We start from the raw sequence: 20257 nt of genomic DNA on the forward strand, positions 1-20257 counted from the left end.
TGGACCCCAAATGAAGTTGCTTGTATGATGATTACACCAGGGAAAGAATGGTTTAAATAATTTAAGTCCAGAATTTAGATGCGTTTAAAAAAAATCCCTAGAAATATTACATTTAAAATACAAACCTCAATCAAAAAATTGATGCCGCTGGTATTGACCTGTTGAGATTGTAGAAGTCGTTTTCCTCATCTGTCTGTATCTCAGCAGTGGGATAATCCGTAGAATTAAATCATGGCTGTAAGGGTTTTCTTTCATTCTCACTCTTTGGATGCAGCCCAAGATTTAGCAGCAGGGAGCGACTTTTATTAATGGGATTGTGTCTATGGCTGCCCAGAGGCCTCTTCTGAATCTGGGCTAGTGGGTTATAGGCACAGGGGGATGAAGGGTTTCCAAGTTGCAGACAGATGTAGTGTGTTTTGGGTAAGAATGGACTAGGCACTTTGGAGACATTCACATGTCTTGTTCTTCCCCCAGGCCAGTAAGTGACTTCAGCATCTGTTTTCACTGAGTGGGGAGTTGGCTGTGTTCCTTTTAACACCTGCAACTGGACACATTAATTGTCATGAACCTGTGCAGTACAGTGTCTGCAGTATTTGTACACTTTCTGAAACATTGAAAGCTTCAAAAATCAATACCTTGTTTTTTTTTATAATTGGAAAATACAAAGTATTTGTATTTGTCAATTACTCTTCCAACCCATCACTGCTGCAAACCCATCAAGTTTAGCTTAGTCTGTTGAGGAAAAAAGCAACCAAAAAGCCCATGGTAACTCTGGAGCAGTAGCAGAGAGAGCCATAGCTCAGCAAAACTCACAAAGTCTACAAATTAGACTTTTTATGCAAGGGTGGCAAGAATGTGCTCTTGTCAGATTGCACCAAAAGAACATTTAGTTGTTGACTAGCAACCTTGACTTATCACCTCCCATCATGTAACATGGTGGCGGTAGGATGATGCTGTGGTGATTTTCTTGACCAGAGATGTGTATAATGAAGTTAAATGCAGAGTAATTGCATGAAGGTGAACTACTTACTGGATTGCACAGGAATTTATTTGGCGTTTTCAGGGCTAAAGGGCATTGAATGGAAATGTATGCCACGCTTTTTGGATCGTTTAAAAAAAAAAAAAAAAAGATTCATAATGTTACTTCCACTTCACAACTGTGTACCACCTTGTTGGTCTAGCTCATACAAATCTAATAAACATTGAAGTGTGATATTGTCATGTGACAAAATATAAAGTTTCAAGGGGTGTAAGAACTTGCTACTATTTAAAAAAAAATAAAGTCAAGCCCTACTTGTTGATGCCAATGCATGTTACAACAGACATGGTCTGGAGTAGTGGAGGTCATTAAACAAATAAGGATCAAGTAAATTTTACATGTACTGTAACTGGACTGAAGATGGACTCCAAATGACTGCGACATTTGAATACAACGGTCTCTATATAGAAAACCAAAACGGATTTGTCTAGAACATTAGCAACATCATTAAAAAGCTGCATAGAAAGACATCAGAGCAGCCGAATACCGTTTCCACTCTCCTGAGACTCATTGACTAACTTGATAGAAGTTGGCTTGCCTTAAAAAGTTCAAAAGTGCAGAGCAGGCAACCAAAGCAGCTGGTGGACATGAGCATCTCTGGGAATGTTTTGGCACCATGCCATCATTCCGCTATATTGTTTGTGGGAACAAATGAACCAATTTCTACAAACTGACAAGTAAGCAAATTTCAGCTCCTCCACTCAGATTCTTCAGAGTGGAGATCAAGCGGTTGGCATCAGTGAAGCCATTTAAATTGTCCTGTATGCAAATGAGTCAGAATAATTTGCACCATTCTTTCTCGATTTGCTCAGCCAGACTTTTTAAAGAGTGCTCCCTTCATGCTGAGTGAGCAAGCAGTTTTGGAAATTGACTGCTGAGAACTACTAAGAGCTGGACAACTTTTTTTATGTGCTAATAACCCTGTACACAGCAGGAGGAGAGAAGACCAGGGGAGCAGTGAAGTAGAAGTCTTCACAGGGTATCTTTTTTTTTTGCGCCCCCCCCAGAGCATCGAGCTGTTTCTAAACTTCTACTGAAACTTGACAATGGTGAAGGCGATGCTCCTTGAGGGTCAATCGGATTTTCCCTTTGCCCCATAAAAACGTAGTCAAACTTGACTTAGATAAACTTATATCCACAAATATTTAATTACTCCTTTTTACGTACCACCAATCTAGTTTGATGCATACAAAATGATTTCGAAGTCCTGGAAGCAGAATCTAAAATACTTTATATTTTGATTTGATTGGCTGGGAGAACCATCACTCATGTCCTTTGGCAGCTGTGATTGAATGATGTATCCATCATTCAGAGATACTTTGACTTGGTGTTTTAGTTTCTGGCTGTGCAGAGAGAAGATCACTATACGGCTTTATCCACATACTAGGTTGTGGGCACAGTTTGTTGCTACAGCAGGGAGTAGGTTTTTGGTGCAGCAAAGCCCTACATTAAGGCACTGGGTGGGCCCCTCTTTTTATCTGCAGCCCTTTAGCTGGAGATGAAAAGATCACAGTTAAAAATGGAGATGGGGCATCAACACAAGGCCCAAAACTGCCAACTCCTGCACAGTCTTTGTTATGGTTCATCCCAGCCCAGATTTCTTCACAAGCTGAAAATATTAAACTCCAACAAAAAAATTGCATTAAAGGCAAGCTAAATGCATACAGTAGAGTTTTCTTTCCATTTTCTGTTTTAAAATTGAAACTCCAGGGCAAAAGTTTGAGTAATAAAACATCTCATTATCGTGTTATAATGAAATTCGTTATTCATAAGGTTTTAATCCACTTCTAGAGCCAAAACTATGAATTGTTTGCCATTACAGCTTTAGGGATTTATTGATTATGATTGGCGACAAAACGACTATGGAGTTAATATTTTAATTGCTCTTATTACCAGTTGGCACAGCTAGTGTTAGTAAAATGACAATCTCCGTAATTACACAATTATGTAAAACCCTCTGAGAGTGCCAACATTTCAATTTCCAATAGGTTCAATGACTGAGGTTATAGCTCTAAAGGAATAAAATGGAGCAACTGAGATATGCTTCACCTTCCTGTTATTTGCTGAAACTCTTGCTCTTTGTCAGCTGAATGAACAGCAGACATGTAAATCATGGGTTTTGGTTTAAATGACATGTAACATCTGTGCATCTAGGTTTTATAAAGGACATTGTTGTTATGAAAACCTTTTTGTTTTAGAAATATTTTTCTCACCATAGATCTTGGAGTTCTTAGAGTAGGCATGGTGTCTCTGGTAATCTGGAAAACATTATTTTTGACTTTCCAGGTTGAAAATTGTCATAAGTTTGGGGGTGGGAGGCTGGGGGCATGGTCCAATATTGTAAGGATTGCTTTATTTCTCCCAAGACAAAATTCTCCAGTATACAATTTTTATTTATTTTATATATAAATATTAGTGTAACATGTCATTTGCTTACTTTGTATTTTTCTTCAGGAGGGGACACCGGCAGCCAAGATGGAGGTGAAAACATCACTTCTAGACAACATGATCGGAGTTGGGGACATGGTCCTGCTGGAGCCCCTTACTGAAGACTCATTTCTGGAGAATTTGAAGAAGCGCTTTGACCACAATGAGATCTATGTAAGTAGGCGTCTTGGTGTTTTGTTTTTTTTCTTTGTTGGAGGGTAATGTTAATTCTATTTTGGTTCATTAACAGTGTGACTAATCTGGTCACACCCTGACTTCAGCCTTCCCTGTCAAAGAAGCAAAAAGACAACCTCAAAGAAAAATTACACACCCTTCTAACATACTGTATGACGTTTCCCTTTTGCTGACCTTAAATGGCTGAATAAGTACTCCAGATACACAGACCACATTTGCTGGCTTAGCAATTAGCAAATCCGTAGAATGGGAGGCATCGTGAGGCATTCAGACCTTGGTAGCGGTAAGTGGCTGGCATTTTATTTCTAGAAGGGGTCTAGCTATGACGTCTCAGCCTTCGGGACTTGTTTACTCTACATTATTTCTTTTTGCAGGTCGACTAGTCCAGAAATCAGCCATTCTCTACGTTTTTTGGCTCAAAAGGCTAAAACTCAAATCAGCCATTCTCTATGTTTTTTGGCTCAAAAGGCTAAAACTCAGTGTTTTTTGTGACATTTATGAAAGTACATCCTGATGAATGGCTATAATCTTATTTCAACTCACTAGGAGGTTTTGGAGTGGTGCGAGTCAGTCATTCTGACACTAAAGCATCATGCATGGGTTGTGTTTTACCCCGTGGCACCACAGCACTCTGGGAATCAGTCATTATTAAACATTCTTTTTAATATGACCCTTTCTCAAGGGATTCTCTTTAAAAAAATTAAAATATACCTCAATTGGTTTGTATATCGGCATACATTCCACATTATGTGAAAACCAAAAATAACACATGGCAAAATTATAATGAAAGATGACTACTGTTCAGAAAAAGTTCAACAGCCTATATTTATCCAATAAATCTGCGGTATACGTTTTCCATTTTGAAAATTTATTTTTCCCTCTTGCATCATCATTCCTTACAAATGGTCCCCATCCTCCTCAAACTATCATGAAAATGTGACTGCACAGGATAGGTTTACTTTAAACTGACTGTAATTGGTAATATAAAGACAATCTTTGTAGAAACTTGAAGAGACGGCCAACTTGTTTCACCAGTAGTTTGCATCTGGCCAAAAGTAACATCTCTCAAAGTACCAAGTTTTGAGAGGTACAAAAAGTCACCTTTGTTGCAAAGTTACTCCAGTTCCCAATTAAATTATCAGGAGATAAAGTGAACTCCATTTGAGATGCAATCAAAAGAATCCTAGATCTTGACACTAATTGGTAAAAATTTCATTTATGGACCACCAACTGGTATCAGTTTCAGCCTAAAATGCTATGTGCTTTATCAGTTTTTGTTTTCTTGCTATTCAAAGGTTGCTTGGAAACAAAAGAATTCAGTGGTGCTAATGGCAAGTGGGAAAGATGTGTCAAAATAAATATAGAACCACTTGGCTCTTTGCATCCCCTTCCACTGCTCCTTTTTTAGAGAAAAAAAGTTTAGTGTTAAGACAGAAAACTCCTTCATCCTTGTTTCATGAATTGAGCACAAAAAAGTTTGATCTGCTGTGTGGCATGTTGTCAAAAGTTATCCGTGTCATTCAGTGGAACTTGTTATAACGAGCCTCCCAAAGCTATAAGCACTGCAGATTTTCAGTTTTTCTATCCTGTCCCTTCTGTTTCTGGTCAAGAAAGCCTCTCATTAACATGTCATACTTTTATTGACATTGCACAGAGCCTTTTTCCTCTTGTATGCATCCTCCGCACTTTTACAGACCTCACACTGCCTCTGGTGTGCTGTTCAACAAGAGGCTGTGGGAGGTTGTGGTGTTGCCACAGGGAAGGCCATGCTCCACTCATGTCAGAGTGGCTTATGCAACAGCCATTACCATGGAAAGCATCGAGAATGTTTCAGGTTGATGTTTGAAAGTGTCATCAGAGCACGGTTTTGTGTGTAGGAGGATGATGAAGATGATAGCTGGTTGCATTACCTTTCAGATGGAGCTGACAAGTGTTATTTGTTTTGTACCTGTTTGGATGTTACATAAAGATGGTCTGTTATATAAATTGAAAATAGAGAAAACATTGACTTAGGAATATAAAACGCTGCCCACATGCTGGACATCTTGAATTTAATTATGTTTTACTGCTTCTTAATGTTTGTGGATGATAAGTGGGGCTTGAACATGAGTAACCTGGAGGTTATTGGCCCTAGTTGGTGTGTAGGAGAAGATACAGATTTCTGAATAAATATCTAGAGAGGTTTTAGTAACTCTAAAAATCACATTTTGTCTTTAATTCCATGTAAAAAAAGCATGAGTAAAAATGTAAACCTTTCTTTTTAAAATGCAAATTCAGACTCAACCTGAAATGCACTGATCAGAAAAAAGGTTTCGGGCCGATATTTGCTCTCAGGTTTAGCTACATCCTTTTCCAGATTTTACACACAACATAACAGTGGTAAATAATTTCTCTACATTTCGGCATCAATGTTGGATACATGCAGAGGTGTAATGATTTGTTGTTCAGTTGAATTCTGCTGAGTGAGACCTTCTAAAACAGCTATTCCTACAATTTGAAACAAAGTGGTGAAAATGCATCAACTGGAATCAAACTGCACATAATTTGATGCCATGTATACTGTTTGCATGCTGCTCCTCACATACTAGCTGAAGCCTATAGCCAGCACCTCTCTCTGCCCAGTGGAGATTCCTCAAATTTTATGTTAAAGTGAAACATATCTTCAGTTTTACTTTAGGTATTGGCTGCATGCCTCAACAGCAGAATATGAACACTGAGCAGAGAAGTAGCCGACTCACTCACTTCTCAATGTGTGTGTGTTTTTCTTTTTTTTTTTCCCCTAAATGGACCAGAAACTCTTTGTTCAAAGCTGAAAATGTACCCTATACAGACAAAGTAACTGCTCTGTTTTTTTTTGTCTTTTTCTCTTCTAGACATATATTGGCAGTGTGGTGATCTCCCTGAACCCTTACAGATCCCTGCCCATCTACACGCCAGACAAAGTGGAGGAGTATCGCAACAGAAACTTCTATGAACTTAGCCCCCACATGTGAGTTGACTCTCTTATTTCTCTATGAAGTCACAAACTGTGGATAAGTCTGAAGTTGTACAAGTGAGAATTGAACTTGACAAGGGGATATGTAAGGATTTAGAGCTCTGACGATGACTAGGAGCTGTCATATTCACAAGAGATGAAATGTATTGTGAACTTTTGTTGGGGATCATCACTGTAACAAGCATGGTTGAGTTCTGGGGAATCTGGGATCAGAGGAACATAGCCTCCTATTTATGGAGTCACAAGGTGATTTTTGCTGGCCATTCGGAGCTGTAGCATGCCATCTGTCCATTGGCAACATGAATTCAGAATTGTTGCTAGTCAGCCAAGACGAAACAAAGCCCAGCTTGTCAATTAGCTTGTCATAGCTCTAGGCGGCTGCAAAGGCCCTCAGAGACATGGGCTGGAAGAGCAAAATATACCTTTGTACCATCACAGAATCTACCTCCAGACATAAACAAGCTGTTTGACTTTACTTTAGTGATTCATGCTATATCAGTTCAGTTTAAAGCTTTCTTTTTGTTCATTTGTTTAAACTGTTAGTGAGTTTTTGTCCTTTCGCAGAGGATAAAAAAAAAAAAAGAATTCCAGCCTCGGGTTTTCTTGAACCTTTGCCTATACATACTTGAACCTTTGTGCGTACAAGTTGGTGTTTGGTGGTTGATCATTTTCACCAGTGGTACATTCTGTTGTACATTTCCAGAAGATGACTTGGATGTCAAGCTAAGGTTAAACGGCAGAAAGCTTGAGATTCTGTTAAAGATTATGTTCATTCATAAAAGCTGAACACATCTTCATTTAAAAAGTAAGACATGAAAACCATCTTCAAGCTTGAATGAAAACAGGTTGGTGCAATGAAATGCTTAGAAGCATTGTTGTTATCTAGACTGACTAAAGGTCTATGGTGCATGTTGTTGTAGGCAAAATGATTATTTGCATGATCATTTATTTGTGAAGTGTCACTGTGACCCTGTCCCTGCTGCTCTACCAATGTTTTTCAAAACAAGGGCCCTGAAAGACTTTTTCAAAACTTCCATTTGTTTGCAGACTTGTGCCTCTTAAGAACACCACTCTTGCCTAGATAGGACTGAACTAATTAAAGTATTCATATTCCATGGTTAGAAGTTTTTAGAGTATAGAAGCTTTGTTGACTTGACATTTTGCTTTAGTTCAAAGCCTGAAATCAGACCAATATTTTTACCTGAAGGACTCCAATTGATGGACGGGGCAAGAATGGCAAAATCAGAATTGTAAGTTTCCTATTGATTACGTGTGTCAGAACTAGGGACATATGTCTGTGCATAAATGGAGATGATGTCGACAGTAGTAGGAGTTTGTCCCGCAATCAGTGGGTTGCCAGTTCTATCCCTGCTTTCTCTGAAATGGGCTCAATTTCTGCATATTAATGGAATCAAAAATAATTTCAAACTTTTTTTCTTTTTTAGCCTTTTGATTAGTTTAGCATGCATATTTATTGTGGTGTTAAAATTTGACTTCATCAGGTACGGTACAGTCAGACTGTAATGTGCTGGCATTGTTGAAGTGTTTAAACATGCAACATAAACTGTCTGTACCCAGTTTTGAACATTCATGCTGACCATTTGGTCTTGCTAAATCCATTAAGCAAATTGGCAGGAGGTGGTTGTGTAAGGGTTGGCTTTTCTTCAGTCAGCTGATTGAAAAAGCATCAATCTAACTTTGAGCACATCGTGTAATTGACTTTCTATAAAGATCCCAGGATTCAGGTTTGACCTTTTCAGTCATCCATAGATTAGCTAATGATCCATGTTATTTGACACACAATTTGATTTTGTTTTCACTCAATATTCAGACGGTTAAATGCAAGTGAAATTGCTATGTTCTTGACGGAGACTGAATTTAATTTGAATATATTTTACTCGGTTGTATTCAAAGGAGATTGGGTAGTGTTTCATAAATGCAAATTTAAGTTTTAGTCACACAAGAATTCTGTAGGTCAGGGTAGAAATGGTTCTAATTTTAAAGGATTTGTCCAGAATTGGCCTGACCACACTGTTCCTGCTGTAGTTTTATATATTTTTTTGTTTCTGCCAAGCATCAAGTTTTTAGCTGGCTTTTATGGCTGAAAAACCAACATGAGCATAAACATTAATGAACTTCTGCCACTGTCAGTTCAGTCCAGTATTCGTCAGTCCTGAAATTGTGCATAATTCTTCCAAACCAAACAAGCTACTGTTTTTTTTTTTTTTTTTTTAATCCTGTTTTTTGCATGGCTGAGCTTCAACTGACTCAGGGACATAATACCACAGAGACTGGCCAATGCTGAAGTGGATCAGTGTTGAGTTTTAATTAAAACTGCAGGGGCTGCTGGGTCTACTCCATATTTTTATGCCTTTGATCCTCATTAAAAAGTTGTTACAAAATAAAATCAGAAACTCCCCACATGTTGCTGCAGACAAGGTCAGTACTTCTAAGACAACCCCAAAGATTGTGGGCATGTACTGTATGTAAAGACCTGTTAAACTTCATAGAAGCAGATGTGTGTTCAGATGGTGGGCACCAGCTTCCTCTAAACATAAGTTAGTCATTTCAGGAGATGACTGGATTCTTGTCATTTTTTTCTGCTTTTTGATGAAAAATTCAACATGGATAATAAAAATGACTTGTTAAAATAAACCTGCAGGTTCTAATTTGAGGAAAACTAAGTAATTGGTTCAGGAAAGCTTAATTGGTGCATCTTTACCAAAACAAGTGTTTTACATGTGCTTAATGGCCCAAGCCATCTGGGGGAAAACAAAACAAAAAACATACTGTATAAAATGCAGACAAGAAAGGCTTCTGATGAGTTTAAAATTTCTCTGTTGGATAGCACTTTTCAGAGCAACAAGGAGAATTTTTTTTCCTTGCTATTACCCCTAATGAAATTATACTGGATTTGCAGCATTATTTGCAGCAGCTATAACTCCAACAGAAAATCAGATCAGACTTTTTGTTCTTTTTTGTCTTCTTTTTTTTGGGGGGGGGGCTTCCTACTATATTAAATACTGATTAAAGTGTTTGTCAGTCTGATATGTGCCAAAGCTACAGTTGCATGCTGTAATGTAAAAAAAAAACAAAAAACAAACAGAACATTTTACTTTAAAAACTGTAACTTGGGCCCATTTTTATCAGTTTGCTGGGCAGGGCTGTGCCTGCTAAGTCATCAGGTTGTGTAAAACTGAAATATTGTTGCGTTATCTGGAGGCTTGAAGGCTGGAATTGACAGGTGGGTCCTGCTGAGGGAGAGAATAACCTTTGAGACTCCATGCTGAGCAGCTCAGAGTAACTGCATATTTGCATTCCTTGACTATCTGAAACTTTTTTGCTTTTGAAAATATTTGCCAATAAATCAGAAAGGTGAGCAAGTTCATGCATAAAGAAATGTTAATTAATTAAAATGTAGTCTGTCAGCTTTATTGGGTTTGATGTCAGGAAAAAATGGGATGCAAATTAATCTCTTCAAAAACAGTGATGCATTTTCATCCCTGAAAATAGAAGTGCATTAATAGTGTCATCCACTTCAGTGGTTATTTATTTACTAATAGCACTCTAATTTTCCTATGTTATACAGTCTTGATAAAAGCTGTAAAAAGGAGAGTTGCCTACCTGTTCACTCAAAGATTGCACTCAATGAATTATGTTTGCATTATATTATATTAAAAGACAAAACTTGGAGCTCAAAAATGACAGTATTTATGTGAACCAATTGCCAAGTAATGCATAAAGTATAAGTTTGAATGTACAAGCTAGATAATCAGCCAATAACCTTGTAAAAGAAAGTGTGTTCTGCATATGTAATTATGGACAAATTCTTTTACCAAATGAAAAGGACCCTAAAGTTTAATGCCAGAGTAAAAGTAATTTTAAAAGCAATCGACCATCTGCTGTTTCATACATCAGACTTTGATGTGAAAGTCGGAGCCAATTGAAATCTTGTGGATGATTGCTCATAATGGTTGTGGCAGTTTACAGACCTTTACAATTGCAGGTTCTCAAACTTAAAACGTTAATAGAAACCAGGCTATTGTTTAAGATGGCATTTAATCCTGCTTTACAATGTTTCAATATGTTACAGGACTTCAAGGTTAAGTGATTTTGTGTGCAGGTGCTCTGGTATTGTGTTTGACAGTTTTGCACCCAGGCATTAGTTTCTGTTTTGCACAGGTGTCTACATAATCCAATTTGGCATGCAATTCGTTGACCATCAGTAGTTCAAAGTAAAAACATTTTTTTAGCTAGAATTTGTTTTACTGTAAATTAATATTGAACTGTGGTTTTTGAATGTTTTCTACCATTTTAGAAATGCAAAATTACAACAGTAGGCTATACTTTACTAAGTGAAAGAAATTGAGCTGCCAGTGTTGGCCTTTGTTTCCTCTTTTGAAAAAAGAAATTGGATCTCAACTATTAAAGAAAATGGGCAAATGTATTTCTGTATCCCTCACAATTTGTTCACCATTCTCTGTAATTTTAACCATTTCACTGCCTAAAATATTTCAGACTGCATTAAGAAGATGCTGTCCATCCAACAATCACAAAAATATTTGGAGGTAGAACATAAATCCATGGCTCTTAAAATGCAATCAAGTTCTGAATATTGAACATTAATGTTTCATTGCCAGTCGCAAATCGATGCACGGTAAAACTTTTTAAAGTTGTGGCCTTTTGAAACCATTTCTTTGTCAATTCTGAGCTGCATAGCTACACCCATCTTCGCCTTTTTATGCAACAGTCACAGCTTCGACCAGTTCAGCAGCAGATCCTCTGCCCAGATGAGCCACCACTATAATTAACTGGCAGGTGTTTTCCTCCTTTTCTAAATGCATTGGGTTCATTAGAGATGAACTAATCAGTGACCATCACAGATGGCTTTTAGACATCTGTTGTATGTTGCTTGCCACCCAAAACAGGCACAGACTGGGAAGTGTGTGTCTGTGTGGAGTGTGTTCCTGGTCTCAGGGGGGATCGTGTTATCCCAATGTTTAATGAGGTATTGAGACCCTGATGCTCTTCCCTGCTCAATACTTAGTGCCGCTAGAGCATTGGCCGTAGAGAGGCATCAGGAGGGGCTAATGGAGCAAAGAGGCTCTTTTTGCAATGTATGTCAAGGCTTCCAGCTGTCAAGCAAGTGGATATGACGGATTATCTCAATAATTTCTCTGTGGGGGTTATGAGTGTTTGGAGGTCAATATTGTATTTCTCAAATATTTGAGCTAATTTTCACTCTCGCCGTTGGACAGTTAAAATGGGCTTCCTCAAAATGTTTTCAGTATAACTGTTTTTTAGGAAAGTGACAAATGCATGATGAACAAAATCCCCAATTCAAGCATTTTCTATAAGACTTACAGGCCACTAATTGTTTAAAATCAATCTTTGCTGCTATTGCATATTTTAGAATGCGGCCTATGGCCTCCATCTCTAAGGCAACGTGGATCAAAATTCAAATAGAGTAATATGGCAGAGAGCCTCATTTCAGATGGATTGCATAGGACCAGGGTGGAAGTAATGACTACTAGCTGGAGAAAAATTTCTCAAAGAAAATTGTTTTTAAGGAGGTTTTTACCATTTTTAAGTGTTTTTTTTTTCTTTCCTCTTCTTCAGGTAAGTCCGTTTTACCTGAATAATATCCTGATTGCTATCAAAATAATACTGTACAGAACCAATGGAAAAATATATTGTGCATACAGGTGGATATATAAAAATAGTTTTATTTCACTAACACTTGCGCTTGAAAACGTTACAGTTTTATAGCACCATACCAACTGTCTAGTTATCTTTTGTCTCATCTCAGACATTGTATTTTGATGCAAGATGTTTAAGATTGTGCTGGCTGCAACTGGAAGAATGGACTTTGGAGTCATTTTCAGCATAACATTGATACTGTTCTGTTACCGTCAATTGTAAAACTAAACCATAAATATGGCTGTCTTGATAAGTGTTATGAATTTCTTTTGGACATATATTCTGCTTTGGATGCATATTATGGCTGTTTGACCAACAGAAACTGTTGCTGTTGATCTGTGTAGTGCTTGTCGTACAAGACTGACTGAAAAGGGCTTAGAAAAGTTGCACAGAACCTGTATGTAGGTAGAATCGAGTAGGCACTTGTTGAAGTGGCATTTTGACTGAAGTGGGCAGATTCAGCCCTCTGCAGCATCTGTGTTGGCGTTGCTAGCTTTAAACTAGAGGGAGAGAGAGATGATGGAAAAGCTTTTGCTCATTTTTCTACCCACCTTTGCAACCCAAGAAGAAAATGCAAAATGTACTTAATTGGCTTGTGCTATCATTTATAATCTATTGATATTTGTTCATCTATGCTATACATGTTTATAGCTTCGCCTTACCCACATGCATACAAACGCATCCCTATTTTCCTCTGGTTACGAAGCTGTGGTTGGTGTTAAATCTGACAAAGTAGTTGACTGATATGTTCCTCTGCAAGGTTGTGTACTTGATGTGGTTTTCTGCCTTTTGGCAAAATTGCATGCAACTCGTTCTGGCTAGATTTGTTGGAACAGTTTTAGCAGAAGTAACTTGTGGCCCAATTTGTCGATGCCTTGATTGTCAGTTTGGATCAAGGTCTTGCCGAACTGCATTTATGCGCTTGATGTGTTGGGGTTGGTGGCTGTTGCAATAAGTGTTATTGGTCTGCTTTGGGTCTGTGTGCAATGGTTTGGTTCATTGTGAAAAGACTCCAGTCTTTTATTTATATAAAAGATTAATTGAGTCTTTTATAGAAATAAACGGCTCTACCTTGTGGGTAAGGCTGTTTACCTAAAGACAATGCACATGCTTCTCTATTATACACATTTTTAGATCTACTGATTTACTAATTTAATCATAATTAAATCACTCACCATTTGGTAGTTGTAGCTTACACCTTCACAATATTTGTAGTGTAAAATGGAAGGGTTGTGCATTCCTCAAATATTTTCTAGGATGGTGCAGCTAACTCCTAACTTCTTTAACTTGACACTGATTAAACATTGTCGGCCTTATCATTTATTGCTGTTTGGGGCTTTCTTTATATGGTTTTGTCCGCAACTCTCCAAGACCCATTGTAAACCCTCTCTATTCAGAATGAGAACAATAAGTACTGAGCTTTTATCGGAGTTCATAAATTGCACAATCATAAAATGTGAGGCATACTAAAAGGAACCGTTGAGAAGAGGCGCTGTCTAGAATGTTCTTCCACTATGAAACCTCATCAAGCCTATATTTGGTGTTCACTCCATTAATTAAAGAGCACATAACATGAATCTTGCTTGTAGCTCGCTGTCATCTGTACCGCAAGTGTACTTTATTTACATTTTAAGCTGTGTACAAGTTTTGGTGTGTTGGACCAGTACTGGAGTCTGAGGAAGTGCAACCAACAGTTGGGTTAGCATAACGCAAAATATGTATGAATAGTGTTGGTATCATTTAAAAAAAAAAATGGAACTAGGATAGCGTTTTTTAATAACTTGGAGTTTCAAAGTGATTTATTCTTTTTAGACTGAATCGGTGTATTATGTTCATAAAAGATGACAATTAATCATGCCAGAACCCCTCTATGCTTCCCCCCCACCCCGCCTCCTCCCCCACCCCAAAAAAATTATCATCCAGTGTTTACTTTTAAAAAAAAACAAAACAGTTTTAGGAACATGGTACCTCCCACCAAGCTGCCTGATGGAACCAAAATGAGCCTTTGTTTCAGAGGGTCACATGGGCACCCTCTGGCTGCTTTGAGTTCATGCTTATTGATTCTGTGTTATAGTTGGCTTCAGTGCCTATTGCTATGCAGCACTTATGTGTCTGCCCATGATGCTATGCAGTGTCCATGAAGAGAAGGATCACATGCCGAAATTCTCTGCTGTGGGCAATTTGCTACATCTACAGTGTAAATGTTTCCACTTCTTTTGTCCTTATTTAACTTTTATGCAACATAATTTATCTTTTAAATGTTTCAGCCTAATGATTTTATTAGATTTTTAACTAATGCCCCATATTGTCTTAATAATGCATGCCAGTTATTGATTGGAGCAATAAATGTAGCATTATATAAAGATCCATAAAGTCACTCTTGCTACTCAGACAACAAGCTTCAAATTTTGTGAAGCCTTGACCTGCCTACATGGATTTCATTTTTTTTGAAAGCAGATAACTTGTTTTTAAGAGCTACAGCTACCAGTATTAATAATGGTGAGTACAAAATAAATTAAATGTGCACTTTCTTTCTGCTGCTTCATCTTCCATGTGGAGGAGTGTTGTCTGTGTGTTCTAGCAGGAGTTCCAAATGGTGTGGTGACTTGGCAGAAAAATAACATTTTTGGTTTTCTGACTAGCTTCAGTAAACTGGCTGATTCTAGCCATCAACCAATTACTTGGTGCATCTGTTGTCTGAGCAAAAATAGAATGGCCTCATGGATCCATTTCAATTACAAATTCAATATTTGTGTGGAGTAAAAAAGCTGCAATATAGCTTTTTAAGTTCTGAAACCCTAGATCTATTATTTAATCAAGCAGGCCTTTCTTTTAAACTTTGGTTTTGACTATGAAATATAACCAAGGAAATTAGCATAAATTTATGCTGGAAAAGTTTTTTCTTCCATGGGCTTTACTCTAGATCAGCTAATTTGATCTAAAAGGCTCTGATTTAGATGAAATCCTTATAAAAGAGGCTAACAGTGTCCAAGTAATGGCCCAACTTGCTTGATGAGGCTCAGAGATCCTGGCAGGGAGCTGTTGGAGGATGTTTTGCTACCTTGCACTGCATGCTTATTTCCTGCTTTTGAGGATCACACAGTTGGCGGTGTTGGTGGATTCCCCCTCCTGTGGAACACTAAATTGGTGTGCGCCAACATAAAATTAAAGCTCTGAACCCCTTCAGTTTGATGGGAGGTCTTAGAAATCCTTTAGTGAATATTAGATTGATCAGAGATCTCTAGCTGTGGAGCTTTTAATTTGGAGAGGAAGAAGTTGTTTGGTGCACCTTGCACATGTCACTTTCTAATTCCTCTTGAATGTAAAGCTCTCATCTTTCAGCTCATTTGTCATGTTGGCCCCTATAAGATGATCTTCTGCTTAACACCTTCTTTATAGCAAATCATTTTGCACAGATGGTCAACATCTGTCACAACCAAGATCCATTGTGTGTGTGTGTGCGCGCGCATCCATTAGCTTGCCCCCTTCACCTTCCATCCCCTCCTCCGCTACTCCAGTAGGTTGGTCTTTAAGCTGTCTGGTGGCACCATATTTGTGTGTCTGTTTCTTGTAACAGCCACCTCCCTCTTCCACCTGGTCATCAGCATCAGGAAGTTGCTTCCTTGGCTGTTCCTTCAAAGCCAGGCGGATTTCCTGAGGGCTCTGGAGAAACCGGGTCATGCTGAGATCAGAGGCCACCATTTAGCCCCCGAATGTGTACGGCTAAAAACAGACGGTATTTGCTAACAAACGATGTGCTTTGAAAATGATGGCTGTGCAACATTTAGAAGTGAGCGGACTGTGTCGGTATGATAAAGTGCTTCTGAGAAAGATATTAGGCTTTTTTATTTTTTTTAAGGGCTTGTCATCTTCAAGTAGTTGGGTGGGCATCAGACCAATCCATAGATTACCTCTTTAAAGCCATGATTTGAGGTGCTAATAAAGTGTGCTGATTCTGCCTGTCAGTCACTCCACCCTTCTTAAGATTCAGGTCACAAACAGCAGACCCATCATCTTCTCCTGTTGCCCCACTTACCAGAGGCTGAAGGGGGAAAAAAACTGACTAGACTATTTTCTGCTGCTTACCTCATGTGCCAGTGTGGCTTTGTGCTCACCCGCTGCCACGTGCAAGTCCAAATTACAGCCTGCAGGCAGATGTGAAGGGGAGGTGCCAAGCAGCATTTACAGTCCAAGGCCTTATCCCTGCCTAACCCCCACCTCCATGTGCACACACATGCACACCCTTAGCTATGCACAGTGATCTGGGAGAGCTCTGGGATTTTGGGTACCATACTCACTGCTTCTTCAGTCTTTGATGGGGACCTTGTTGCTTCATCATTTTTGACTTCCATTTATAAGCCAGTTGCTGCTCAGGCTGCCGTTAGGGTCCTAATGATAAAGTAATTCCAGGCTATAAATAATTTTTGCTACTCTGGTTGTCTTCGCCTACAGATGTTTTTGCCATAAAAATTTTCTCACTTTAAGACTTTAAATTAAATGCAGTTGTAGGTGTGGCTTGTTTCTTCTGAACCCTATTCATATTGTGATTAGTGATGGCTATTCATAAATCCTTCGATAGTGTGTGTTCTGGAGAAAGACCTCCCCCCTCTTTTGACATCACTGGGCCTCATGGGGCAGCCCACCCCCTCCAAACTCCTGCTGTCTAGGGGCGCAATAATTGCATGATGGCTTGCTCATTGTCAGGATCAGGTCAGGCACTAGGAGTGTTTTCACAAAGCAGACATCTGCTGTGCTGTCCTTTTTTTTGCAGTGACGCAATGCAAGTCTCGGCCACACAAACTGGTGTTCTGGCATAGAGGTGGAACAGGGGTTGGCTTGTGATCAGGAATTGTATGGGCGTGGATTAAATGAGGGTTTAGCTTGAATAAACAGAGAATGCAATCCAGTTGTACAACTGGTAACAAATGTTGAAATGAGACGTCTTATTTACACTTGTTAACCTTTATCGCCTAATTTTATAGTCCATTACTTTATGCAGCATTTGGTCATTAATAAAAAAAAATATAATGGATTAAGCACATTTTATTTCTGTAATGGAGAAATTCAGGTGCAATGGCAGCATTGAAACATAGATTCACAGAAAAATAAAATGCATTTTATTATAAACTTGGTCGGAGTGTTGTTGAGCCTTCAATTTTTCATTTGCAGCAACAGAAATTTGAGGTTGGAATCTATCAGACTTGTAAATTTTTATTTTTTTTTTAACTCAAATGTGGGTGTGTTGGGAAGTAATAATTGCTGCTTAGAGGCTATTTTCAAAAGCCACATATGAATACATATTTAATTTATTTAATGTTGATATTTTGAGAGATTTTAGTTAGTTTTTTTTCTGCCCAAAATATAAATTTTGCTGTTCTGCTGTATGAAGTTGCAGAACTTTAATGATCAAATATTTGCTGGTTTTTAAGTCTGGCTGTCTGCTTGCACCATCACTGTTTAGCAACAAGTTTGGGAGAAGTTGCTGCTTTTATTTATTTATTTATTTATTTTGTCCTTATGCAGCTGGAGCAACTCTATTTTCTTGTGCCTTATGAAAAGTTTTTTTTTTTTTTTTTTTTCCATAGACAGAAAGTTTTAACTTTGAAACTGCAAGTTATGACAACAAAAGCTTGGTACAAAGTTCTCTCCTGTGCTGTTTTAGAGAGACTCTTGTATACCTTAAGTACTGCAAACAAGGCTTGTACTCTTTAGATTCTCAAAAAAAAAAAAATGGTTTAGCTTCATTTTTAGAAATGAAGATCACACAGCCAAACAACTCAAAGCAGCTTCAGTGTCATTTCAGGCCTTTTGTCATAGTCAACTACATTTTTGAGGAGGTGTAAATGTAGCTTTTTCACTGTTAAAGTGGATTCAAGGCCACATCAATGTCGCAATGATGGTTTTTGACTTCTATTGTTAGAACAATCTTCTTGGATTTTTGCAAAGGTAACAGACATTTCTTAGTACAGAATGACAGCTATAGGCAGCCCTGCAAACATCCTCTATGCCTGTTTTATCAGAATAATCTAGTCACCTGGAATGTAAGACTTTTAGTAGTAGAATTGAGTTTTATCTGACTCAAAATAATGTGTGACGGTGCAGAACCCTTAGTTTAATTAGCCAGCTTGTGCTCTAACTTGGTATTGAGGTCTAGATTGCATTCATCAGACTGTTCATCTCTGGCACACTTTCTGGCAATGTTTCCAAGCCCAATGAACCACTGCAAATCAAGGTTCATTGTTAGTTCAGCATGTAATTATATGCTAGAAGTTCTGGCCTCAGCAGCATAGACTGAACTAAAACGTTTGCCAATTTATTCCAACCTTGCTAATTTGTTTACATTAATCTATTCTATTTTGAGTGTCATGCATATTTGAAATTTGGATTGTTCATGACCCGTTTGCTGTGTTTTTGAGCCTACTGAGTAGGTTCAGGCTCCAAAATCAGAAGCTTATATTTTTGATGCCTTTTACAACTGCATGGATCAACACACAACATGCTATGACAATTTATTTTTGAGATTGATCAGTAGTGTTGCATGAAAATCCCTTGGTGTTTGTACATGTCAGAAATTCCTTCCTGCTTTCATGTCTTGCAGATCTTGTGCTTTATAAATATTTGATTAATGATGATGTTAAGACCTAGGAGATTACACGTTCTCCAACCCTCGAGCCACGCAAACAAAATTGGACACCTGGAATTTTTTTTAAGCATTCCTTCAAAATTAACCCATGTGTTAGCCGACAGTTACTGTGATAATTGTTTCTCAACAGATTTTTTTTAATTGTGCGCTACCCTGATGGCTATTCATACTTTTTAGGACATGAAAAAGTAATTGTGATGTCAAACAATATAGTTTTAGGTAAAGCTTTTTTGCGCTGTGATTATGCCCCAGGATCCTGTCAATTAAAACTACAAACTGAATCTGTAACCGAGAGCATTCCTATCACAGACTACACCACACCAGGAAGCAGTTTGACTTTGTGCCAAAAATGTGAATGCAACCCTTTTTGTAATGCATAAACTGGACACCCATAAAAGGTGATAATGCCCTGTATTCCCATAAAACTCCACCCAAACATGGATCTGAATTTAGCCTTCTCCAGAGCTACAAAACATGTTGCTAGGACAATCGAGGTCAGTGTCTCATCTTTATTTTGTTTGCAGACATTCTAGATTGGTTTAATCTTCTAGACAACACCTTAGATGTTCCCTTGAGTAGTTTTGCACTGGGGTGCGACTCAGTATTAGAGTTGGCTTTTAAATGAGATTGTGGTTCTCGACACAAACATAACATTCTTCCTATGGGTTTCTGCTTCCAGTAAGTGGTGTCTTTAGTATGTGATGGTAGAATGGTGTTTGAGATTAGTAGACCATTGCTGTCTGTTGTGGTGACAGACCTTTGTTGGAACATACATGGACCACTAAATGGAAAGAATCACATTTCAACACTCACCTGTTCAATATAGAATATGACTGAAAGATCAAGATATTCTGGATGCAAAGGGCTTAAATGAGTTTTGTGTTTTGAATAAGGCAATTTGAAGGAAGTGATGTGAGGAATTTAATGGTCCTAAGGAGCTGAAGTGGCTGAATGATGTTGCTAAAGCATGGACAAATGTTTCTCTTTTAGAGTAACAGTTGATGCATCTTAACATTCTGAGAAGTATAGCCAACATGTTTGGGAAAAAGTGACTCTTACAATTTATCAGGATTTGTATAAAAATGTAACTTGTTTCATGATGCAAGGCGTTTCAAACTGAAAGTGCCAAAGATTTGTTTTGTCCCTTGAGTCAATGTTTAGTGTGGGGGCCATGTATCTCAGATGGTGGTGCAGAGGATTTTAAAATTCAAATTGGGACCCACCGTGAAATGCAATCTGAAATTCTAGGTCATATAAC

At 38.2% G+C, this 20257-nt stretch overlaps 1 protein-coding gene across 3 annotated transcripts in view; it reads left to right on the top strand.

The window, feature by feature from the left end:
• The window catches only part of myo1b (myosin IB), a 65678-nt gene that overhangs the window by 8237 nt on the left and 37184 nt on the right, over positions 1–20257 (top strand). For all 3 annotated transcript variants that reach the window (XM_007562697.2, XM_007562699.2, XM_007562700.2), the window contains exons 2-3: positions 3494–3640; positions 6535–6650. In XM_007562697.2, the coding sequence (XP_007562759.1) occupies positions 3515–3640; positions 6535–6650 (242 nt within the window). In that variant the 5' untranslated portion in view covers positions 3494–3514. The remainder of the gene's footprint in view (positions 1–3493; positions 3641–6534; positions 6651–20257) is intronic.

This window comes from Poecilia formosa, unplaced genomic scaffold, assembly GCF_000485575.1.
Source record: "Poecilia formosa unplaced genomic scaffold, Poecilia_formosa-5.1.2 Scaffold140, whole genome shotgun sequence".
Taxonomy (NCBI): Eukaryota; Metazoa; Chordata; class Actinopteri; order Cyprinodontiformes; family Poeciliidae; genus Poecilia; species Poecilia formosa.